General features: G+C 38.3%; 1 protein-coding gene across 1 annotated transcript in view; it reads right to left on the bottom strand.

Moving 5' to 3' along the window:
• XKR4 (XK related 4) overlaps positions 1–11,089 on the bottom strand; it is a 231,222-nt gene that overhangs the window by 80,455 nt on the left and 139,678 nt on the right. Inside the window, exon 2 of the mRNA XM_080581177.1 lies at positions 10,162–10,361. Coding sequence (XP_080437303.1) covers positions 10,162–10,361 — 200 coding nt within the window. The remainder of the gene's footprint in view (positions 1–10,161; positions 10,362–11,089) is intronic.

Genomic DNA, 11,089 nt, shown 5'->3' with positions numbered 1-11,089 from the left:
TGTATGCACAACAGAAAAAAATACTAGTATCCCTAATATAATTTATGGATACTAATCTCCATAGGTGACTTCATCACCTCTATTATATCCCATATACATCTAAACTTGAAAATCGTGCAAGACACATTCTAATGCATGCATTCCCACTTTGTCATGGAACTTTTAGCTAAAATCACTCTCAACAGGCAGGATTACCCTTCTCGTAAATTTTAGGAAAAAGATCAATTTTGCAGGCAGGACAAAATGTACAAGATGAATAAGGGAGACGGATATCATGGATGGGCAAGGAAATGATTGAGAAAATGTTGGATATATGTATTCAGAGTAAAGTTAGATATGCCTATTGTCTCCTTGACTGAAGCTTTAAAGGCCATTGCATGGTGAAAAATTCAAGTTAATTTTTATCTTTGCAGCATGGTGCAGTCTTTGGGTAAAAAACAATCGTGACTGAAAGTTCTCACTGTTATATTAGACACAGAAAAGCTTTTTCTGTGCCAAGCGTACCTCACTTTTTTTCCCACCCATGAACAAAAGTACCCGTCATAGAAAATATAGTAACCCAAAGCATGAAACTAGGAATTTGTTCCTTGGCAAATGTGCTTTTAGCACAACATAAAGGGAGCAGAAGGATATGCCACTAACTTTGTGACATTCCCTAACAGATAAAATTCAGTGTGTAGGCAATATATCACGCTTATAGAAACTCAATGCACTACTTTGCATCTTGGGCTGTCTTTACCACTATGTATATCTTAGCAGCTATGTGGAACCACTATTAAGATTTAAATCCTGTAGATGACATGAAAGTGGTTTTTATTTATTTATTTATTTATTTATTTATTTATTTATTTATTTATTTATTGCCATTCCTTCCAATTATCCCCCAAAGAATTTCCCTTCATAGGACCTCTGGGTTCATAACAGTCTTTAAGCCTGGACCCACCAGAGTGGAACAGCTGCTGGGATGTGTTGGAGGGCAGGGCTGCCCTTCAGGGGAAACTCAGCAGGCTGAGCAGAGCCTCACAAAGGTCAGCACAAACTCCACTGTGAGCATGCCATTTTGGGACTTTATTTCATTTCAGACTGGCATAATACTTTAAAGTTATTACAAATTATTTGCAGAAAGTTGGACTCACAGTTAAAAAATATGACAATTAAAAAAAATAGTGAAGGAGGCACCCAGCTAATATCTTTGGTAATCAGCTGGCTGTTTGCAGTCTTTTAATAGGATTGTGAAGCTAAACTGGAGACATCTGTATCTGAAAATTTCACTAATGTGGTCAGAAAAAAAGGGGACAAAAATAGTAGCACTAAATTAGAGAGTAGCACATATATTAAGTCTTCCTAATAGTGTTTTTAATTACCTTTTTCTATTAAAATGACACATGCAGATTTCAAGCTGTCATGTAATGAAGCCTTACTGCTATTCCATCAGAAGAATAGTATATTCTTCATTTTTCCCATGATTTACTGAGTGCTAAAAATGAGTAATAAGTAACAAAGCTCCGCAAATATTATTTTCTCCATAATATTACAAACTCATACTGATATGCCGATATGGTGTTATGTGATTCTGTGGACTTTTTATGATGGTTTAATAGGAAGTAAACAGAATCTGTGGGATAAAGATACAGGCATAAACTCAGTAAGAAAGATTAACCAGAACATACAATTTGGAAAAAAATGTTGGAGGCAGATCCACTCTTGTTCCTGATGGTGCTAGAGAAATATTTTTACTGCCCTTAAATGGAAAGAAGAAAAATATTCACTAATATATTCTCTAGTTGATTTTCAGAGGCTGGAGTCCTGGACACTGGGTTTGTTGTAGATGTGCTGTGATCATACCATACTGCATATGTTTCCTCCTTTATATGAAGTTGTACTGATATATTATAGCTGCAGACTGAATGCAGAATGAATAGGATATCTGGAAACAAGAATACACCAGTTGGTATATGGATGTCAATAACATCAAGGTATACAGGAAGAAGTGTGAAAAAAAGTGATTAATGAGAGCTGTGGTCTGGTGAGTGAGGCTAAAGGTGATTGGTGAAAGGTTAGTGTCTAATGTATGGAAAATTGAATCATTTAATTTAAGGAATAAGAGCAGTACTGTTGCAATGAATCTGGGTATCAAGCAGGAAATAAAGCCATGGCTGTAGGACATGAAGTACTATAGGGTTACAAAGTGTACTACAGGGTTACGGAAACGTCATGGACTCATAATCATCCCCTGGACGTAGATACTGGAGGGAAGCTGGTATTCAGGAAAGATGGAAATAATGGTAAAAGTCGAGTGTGGGAATGGAAGGGCAGACTGAAGTTTCAGAAAGGGATTGCCAGTATAACAGATCCTGTTTGCAAGCAAAATTACTTTTGGGGAAAGATAGTGGGTAGTTGTTAGAGTCTGCTGCAGAATTCCAGAGTTAAATTTGGATATGGATAGAGATGATCAAATTGCTATTACAGGGAGAAATTCTGTAGAGAATTGTATCATTATGGGAGACTTCGATTCTCAGATATATGCTGGAGACCAAATGCTGCTGAAGACAGCCCAGATATTCTGGAGTGTGACAACTGACAGATTTTCTGACAGAAAGCAGAGATGCTTCTTTCTTAACTTATTTATAGAAAGTATTGAGCTTGTTGTAGAATGGCTAATTGTAAAAAAAAAAACAAAACAAAAAAAAAACAAACCATTAGATCACATGAATGTTTGTTCAATTTAACAAACTGAAGAGATAAACAAAAATAGATATGTAGTCAGTCTATCTATAAGAAATTTAGGGAAATGAGTGAAGGCCACACAAATTAATTGTTCAGGGACTTCTTTGTGGAGGAGGCTTGGATTTTCTTTAAGTCAAAACACAGGAATTTTTGGATCTTTTAAACTCTGAAAAAGGAAAAACTTCTGGAAAAGTCTCAGAATGTAACTGTATGCAAACCCACCTCAAAAACAATGCCAAGATAGAAATGGAAAAAGGATGATCAACAATAAAACAGTACCTTGAAGGTCAGTTTTCAATAAGGGCACTTGAATCAATGGATAAAATATAGAACCAGCTAATGGGAAAAGAGAACAGAAAATGAGTCTGCGTTAGATAGAAGCAGAATTTCAAGCTTCATGTTGTCACTCAGTGGAACTAGAAAATCTCTGTTCTGGGATCCTGAAAGAGCCAGCGTATGAAATCTTGTTTCTGGTGAGAAGCATCTTAAATAATCCATCCACTTAAAACTGGTATCATGTGACTGGAAATGTGATGCATTACACAAGTAATGGGCTAAAACAGACCTACAATGAGAGCTTCAAAACAAAATATCATAGCTTTAGAGCAGCTTTTAAAGCAAAAACTAATTGAAGATGAAGGTAATGTATATTTTCCAAAAAAAAAGTAGATCATAACAGAGCCACAGAATGGAGACCAACTCGATATGTTTCTTTTGTAACTTCCATCTCAACAAATAAAATGTGGGAGATCTAATCTATCAAAACTTTGGTAGAATAACTATTAGTATGCTGGTGGGAAAATACTGGTAAAGTGTGAGAAGACAGGGATTAGTAGAAGATAGATAAGACAGGTAAATGAATTTGCTTAAAAAAATAAGACTGCAGGATTCTCTTGAAATGCTATTGAAAAACTCTTGGACTGGAGTAGGATTACTATTCATTTTTTCTTTACTGATTACACTTGGAACCAGTCTTCTCTGAATATTTCTCTTACTGACCTTGGTTTTAAGAAGCAATATAAGGTTTTGGGAGACATTATCGACGTAGAAAAGGAAAGTGATATGTGGAAAATTCACAAGAACCTTGCAGTTTGGAAAAATAAAATAAAATTAAAAAAAAAAAAGATGAAATTGGATTACATGCATTTAGTTGTTAATAAAAAAAATTAATGTAATTGAAGCCTCATCAGAGTGATATGACACCAGAAGAGCCTGTGTGTTTTAAAGGATCATGAAATAACTAGCATTAACCAGTGCAATGTCTGAGTCAACAGGGAATTACAATTCTAGGTCATACCTAGTGAGATATTGCCAGTAGAAATATGAGAGTACTGGCAAAATGCAATCTAAGATAATCTATGGTCTTGGTCACCCATATTCCCCAATGATGAATTCAAACTGGAACTGATGAATTAAAACTGCAAAGTCTATGAAGATAATCAAGAGAATGCAGAACCTCTCATGAGATGAGAGAATAAACAGCAGAATGAATGACTTTCTTTGCACAGTGTCTCCTATTCCCTAATTCTGTCTGTCTATCACAATAGTCCCACTGGGTAGGGGACAGCAATGCAATGGCTCATCTGGAAGGATACATGCTTGGGCTGGCTAGTGGCTGGTGCCAAACAAAATGGATAATGGCTGAAATCTGCCCGCTTTTTCCCTTTGTGGAGGATCTAATTTGTCTTTTTTTTTTTTTTTTCTTTCTCCTCCGACTAGCCTGTTGGTTTGTTTTTATTTATTTTTCACAACATTTAAAGAAACTTAATTATCTTTGAGATTTCTGCTGTATTTTTATATTTGATTGAAATAGTACAATAGTTCAAAAGTTGTTTAAAGTCAAGAACAAAGGACAGAAATGGACTATATGATCACAGAATCATCATTTCCATGGGGAACAAGTGTAAAAATAGGGATAGGTTAAGAATAAATAAGGACAGACCACTGACGAAATTAAAAAGGCAGGACAGCAGCAGAAGGTCTTTATCAATCAGAGAATTAAACTTCCAACTGGTATATTGAGGACAGAGGATATAACTAGTTTTAAGATTCTAATCAGGTTATGAAATGGATTGTATGACATGATTGCCTTCAGGAAGTCCTCTCTCGTCCTATCAGAAACACAGATGTGCTAATATGATGGCTCTACCCTAATGAGTGCAAGACAACATTTTAAGATTTGCAAGGGGGACATATTGATCAGTTTAAGTCATTTATAGATGACACATTTACTCCATAGTGTACCATATTTGTTCATCTTTGTCACTGAAAATCTGTTTTGCCAAGTTGCAGGCAGATTCTGTGACTATTGCTTGTTCTGCTTTTCTTTCTCTCCGGAAAGGCTGGGTGCTGGATTGCAGTGGTGCAGAACCTTGACAGCACACAGAAAAGCAGTGGCAGCTTGCCCAGAACTCAAGAGCTGCACCTTATTTCCATACAAATATACTTTGAATTGTATAAGATTTTCCATCAGAATTCTTTTTATTTTTGTTTTTGTTTTATTTATTTATTTAAAGAGCACTGCAAATGTACACAGCATTTTACACAGCAACCCAAAATTGTTGTGAAGGTCACGAAACAAGAAAAAGCCTTGTAAAGCACAGCGTTGTCCTCACAAAAAAAAAAAAAAAAAAAAGACTTAAATGACTTTCAGTTTATTGCACTGATGTGAAAAGAGTTTGAATTCCTGATGCGTGAGGATGAGTTTTGCCAGAGGAGTTTATAATGAACTAGCTAACACATAATTTCCTTCAGTCGGATAAAGCTAGGACCTATCAGCCATGTCATAAACTACCAGCAAGTCTCTGAAATTCTTGCTCAGCTCAGGCAGGAACAGTGACCTGTTTGGAGCAGAAAGTCTAGAGAGTGATCCTTGGTGGCACTGTGGATATTTGTGTGTCAGCACACAAACAGTGTTGGAGTTTCCAGCAGAGCTGGTAGAAAATGGGAAGATGGCTGGCCAGAGAGATTTCATGGAAATGTGGTTTCAGCAGAATCCAGTGGCCCTGTGAGTGTGTGTGTGGTAACTTCAACAAAACTTGATGAATTTATCATTTTGCTTCTGCACTACTGTCAGTCTGTATAAAGAACTGTAGCTTAATATGATAAAAAAACTTTGATTAGACTTTGATCAAAATTTGATAGAGACTTTGATAAATAGTACTGTATGGAGAAGCCAGAGCAAACTCCCCAGGGTCTGATGGAGAATAAAATGTCAAGTGCTGACTAGCCAGCATAATATGCAGTAAACAGGAATGAGAAACTAATCTATAATTTAAACAATGTCTTAATTAATACAATATACATAATGAAATGTGTGGTAAATCCAGGGAGGAATCTTGTCTGTCTGCTCATCTGGGAGCAGCTACAACACCATGCCTGGAATAAGATAGCAGTAAGTCTATGCTAACATAAAGGAGTTCCAGTCAGAACTGCAGGCTGTTTTGCTTGCTTGTTTTCACAAATGTTAACACAGGGAGTCTCTAAAATCAAATGTAACCATGAGAAAACCCAAAGAAATAAAGAGAAAAGGCCCAGGGATGTTTGGTAGTCTGAAGGAAGGGTTCCAAAATGATGTGACACGGGAAGGGGTAGCCCTGACCTATGCTGACTTTGTATCCCCCTCCCTCTCCAGTGCTGGCACTATGAACAAATTTATTGGGTAATCCTATATTCCAAACACATTCACCTTTGTTATTTCATCTCTCTGTGGCCTGAAGAACCAAACGTCCAATGAAGGGCCTGGTTGCCCAGCCCTGGGAGTGCAATTGAAAATATGGAGAGAAGTGCTCAAGCACACAAGGAGTTTCAGGTGGTTGGTATAGGCTTGCACTGAGATCATTTTGCTCACCCTGGCCTCTGGGATATTGCTGTTAGACTGTTTCTAGTAGCTGAACTAGCTCATCTGCAGACAGCTTAGACACTCTATCCACATATATGTCCTTATGCAAACAGATGGATGTAGGATGAGCATCAGTTGTTTCTGTGGACTTTCTGCTATTGTCCCCCACACATACAGAGTTGCCTCATTCCTCATACAGTTCCCACCTAGAATAAGGCTGGTGAAGCTAGTGACTCCCACCATGAAGCTTCTTAGATTACTTTTCTACAGAGTAATTACAAAAAAGGCAATGCAGTTTGGAGGTGCTGCTGGCTCAGCAGAGAAGCTGCTGTGGGAGTGCTGTGCTCAGAGCGCATGAAGAGAAAAGAAGGGAAACAGACTCCCACGAGGAAAAGAATGAGGAATTACTTATTTTCTAGGCGCTTCTGTCTTCTAGACAGTAGATATTTCCTCAGACACAAAGGACCAGGGTGGAAAAGGTGGAGGTAATAGGTAAAATGAGCGAGAGAAGATTAGCAGAGCTCCAGTTTATTACAACATCAAAATGAACTTGTTTATCTTCTTGAGCAATTAGTGCTCAGAAATCATCAGCTTCCCCCATAACCTGTTTCACTCCTTCCACTCTGGGAGGGAGATGGCTGCTGGCTGCAGGCAGAATAAGAAAGATCATTGCCTCTAATTTTTCAAGTTTTGATGAAATCTTAAAGAATAAAATTTGAAGTTAATAAGCATGAGATTTTGATACTATTTTATCAATATTCAGATTTCTTTGGGTACCAATGCCTAAGAATGAAGGCACTCCGTATTGACTGTCTGTGGCCTCCTACCTAAGCAATGTTTTGCTGCAGCAGTCACGGTACAGTGATACACAGTCCTTGCTAGAAGTTAACAATGCATTTTCTTAATTCGTACTTAGGGAGCCCAAGCAAGTGCTAAAGAATCCTTATGGTGCATCCTCTGGCTTTTGAAATGGCCCTCCCTGCACTCTGTGGAAGACTGAGAGGGAGGATTTGCATGCAAATTTCTTGATATTTTTCTTGATCTTCATAAGGACTTCTGCACATGTCAGTATGTATTTTTACCTTTATTAGCAAGGCTTAAGGACTGAAAGAAGCAGGAAAATGCACCTAGCCAACACCCATTTCAAAACAGGAGATCTACAGCGATGCTGACAGCATTCTCCTGTTGGGAATGAGGCTATATTGGTGCATTTAGAATGAAATAAATGAAGTTTCATAAATAAAATATTTAACAGTTTTTCTTGTGGTCATTAATGGCTTTATATTAGAAATACTCTGCTGAGAGACCAAAATGTTTCCGGTATCCCTCGCTCCCCATGCCAAATTTGTGGTTTGTAATGTAAGCACACTTTTAAGGAGGTGGACCGGCAGTGTCAGCACTTCCCAATTGTCACGATAATGCTATCCTGTGGGAGAGAGAGCTAAAGGAACGATACCAAAAAACAAGCAGCTTTCTCTAAACAAAGAAAATCAATCAAAACCTCTGTTCATTGATCCTTGTTAGAAATATCTGTAACAGGCTCAGTGAGCGGACAGCTAGCTGAAGCATGTACAGTATGGATAGCCTTTTTAAACACCCAGTTGAAGCATGATACCACTGAGAGAAATTATGTTCTCCTTATGCAACCTCACAGCAAATCTGCCAGCCTATAGTACAATGCATTATCTTTAGCATTTCTTTAAAGAAGTACAAAGAATAGAAAAAAGATTTTCACAGCTGGCAACATATGTTAATATATTAAGTTTCATCAGGAGAATATAATGGTACCACTGTTTAAGAAAATGCTACAACCTTGTTTAGTTTTCCTAACGTTTTAAATAGGGCCTTTTCTCCTGGGATGCTGGAAGAAAATGGGGGAAGATCGGATCAGTAAATATTGTCAGCCTTCTCAGCTGAAATGCATAATTATGGTTTTATCCCTTTCTGGTTTCTGATACACAGATTTTACAGAGTTGATTGCAGGCTTCAGGAACAATTTTTGCCTTCTAAATTGAAATTTCAGGTTTTCTCTAATTAACAACCATTCACAGAGTACATCTCAGGCTTAGTGCCTACTCACCAGCCACATTTCTCATAGACAGATCTGTTATTGCACAAAAATGAGTGTGAGAGGCCTTCTGTATTAATAGTTTATGAAGATAGCTCAATTATAGCTGACCATACAGTATTCAGGCTATGTTAATCTCCTGAGTCTCTCTCTGGAACATCTTTTTCTGGAGGGTCCAAGCTTCTTGAAGTGATAATAGCATCTCCTGAACAATAAGGGTTTGGACTTGTTGGTGTGGGGCAGCAGCATTTTGAGAAATAGCTGTAGGAAGTTCTTAGGCAACTAATTAAAATAGAAACTTTGGCTTTCTTTTCCCCTTAAGGTGACAGAGTTTCAGATCTAAAGAAACAAAACAAAACAAAACAAAACAAAACAAACCACCACAGGAACCAGGAGAGCCTGTATTAGACATCAGTTCAAAGTCAAGTAAATGGAAAACCTCTGATCCATCCACAGGAAACTGCCCAGAATCAAGGTTTTTGCAGTTACCCCTTTACTCCCAGTTCCTTTACACCTAAACAGTCTCACCACATGTTTACTCATAATAAGCTGATGAGACTGAGAGCTTCTTGGAGCAAGGTGCTGTCACAGTTCAATCTTGTACAGTGGCAAGCACATGAATTTTCTTAAAAACAAATAGCAAAAGTGTTGAATTTCCTTCCTCTCCCTGTCGTCGCCCCCCCCCCCGCCATTCCTCCCTTCCCCTCTTCACTGCCTCATGACATTTGTGACACCGGGATCCCAAGTTCACTTCATTCACTTGCCAATAATTTCTGCCCACATGCAGCCGCAAGACAAAACAATGGTACAACATGAAAGGAAAGCTGCCAGATATCCAAAAGTAGCATCAAAAAAGAAGTGGAGAATGAGGTATTTTTATACCTGTTCCAGTGACTGACAATCCCCTGGAAGGACATGTGCATGCATTTACCATTTTAAAGAAGTAATGATGCTTGCTGAAAGCATCAGCCTTAGGAGAAAACCCAGAGCTTGAAGGAATGAGTGTTCTTGTAATGCTCAGCAGCTGACTTGTATTATTTCAGATAAACATGGCCGAGAACTGATGGACATGTATTCCACAGATTCTGGCATTTTCTTCACAGAATAGCTGCTCTCTGCTGTGCTGTTTTCTGTTTTGCATAATACCCTATGAACATCATTACTGGAGTTCGGAGGGTTTTGAGCATTCAGAAAAAGAAGCATAGGGAGAGGAGCAGTAATTTGATTGATGCAATTTTCACATTGGCCCGGTGGATAATCAGAAGAGCTCTTCTATTACAAGATGTGCAGAAAGCAAAACATTGTAAATCCTACCCACAATCCAGGGCCAATAAGAAACGCTAAAAAACTCCAGCAGTACAGGCTTTCTTGACAGAGTCATAGTTAACAGCTTAATAGCTTAATAGCAGCTAGCAGGCGAGATCTGCTCTTATGCAAGGGACACAGCAGTTTGAAAGGATAAATATGTATAGGAATTACATCTTCCTAAAATGATAAAAAACAAATAGATTAAATGAACCCCTACCTTGGAGAGCCTGAAGTGTACGAGTCTGCACAACAATACAGAGCTGCAGGACCAGCTGTGGTGCACTTTCCAGAAACGTGGCTAGCAAATGCAGCATACTCACATCTGCATACTCATACACCATTTTCCAATAAAACCGCCATCTGTCATTCTCTCCACTCCGTCGACTCCGGATACCCAAATATATAGTGTGGAAATACCTGGAAATAAAAAAGAGAGGTTATAGAAACACAGAATAATGTACCTGTAGGTAACACTTGTGCTTGAAAATAACCCACATTTTCCCAATGTACTTCCATGTAATGAATGTTTATTTAAACGGAATATCATCCTGCTATTTATAATAGTTGATGTGGTAAGAGTAAACTAAACCACAGACAAGACTTGCCTTCATGAAACTGTTCAAAAAACTTAGTATTATCTTATTTGTTAAATAGTATTCCTTTCAAAGACAGTTTTCTGAACTGAAATGTGAGGGGGATGTGTTGATTATATGGCCTCCCTCAGAGATTTTTTTCAAATAATGGAAGGAAAAAAAGCTGATTCTGCAATGGCCTCTACTGCAAAGACCGCAGACTACAAAGAATGAAGCCCATTTCCATGTGGCTCTATTTCACCTTGGAAGACCACCTGCACTGCCAACCTGGGCCCTTGCTATTGCTTAGATCATAGCCCTGCTTCTCCACAGCTCTAGTGAGTTTATTATTATGTTTCAGATACTGATAAATGTATAGTGCTTTTTCTCATAGGTTGCCTGTTTTAGAAGGAGTGAAGATCTAGCAGTGAGTTTCTATTTTAGGAGAAGTGGAGATGTGGCTGTGAGTCCCCTTGGTGATTGGAAATGACTCACTAAGAGCACTCACGTGCCACAGCAGCAGGGAGCAGCAGCAGGAGCCAGGAGCCCAACAGGCTGCTGCTGCTGATAGTG

This window comes from Anser brachyrhynchus (assembly GCF_964034855.1).
Source record: "Anser brachyrhynchus genome assembly, chromosome: 2".
Lineage (NCBI taxonomy): Eukaryota > Metazoa > Chordata > Aves > Anseriformes > Anatidae > Anser > Anser brachyrhynchus.
Note: the sequence above shows the minus strand (reverse complement) of the source record. Positions and strands in the feature narration are given on the sequence as shown.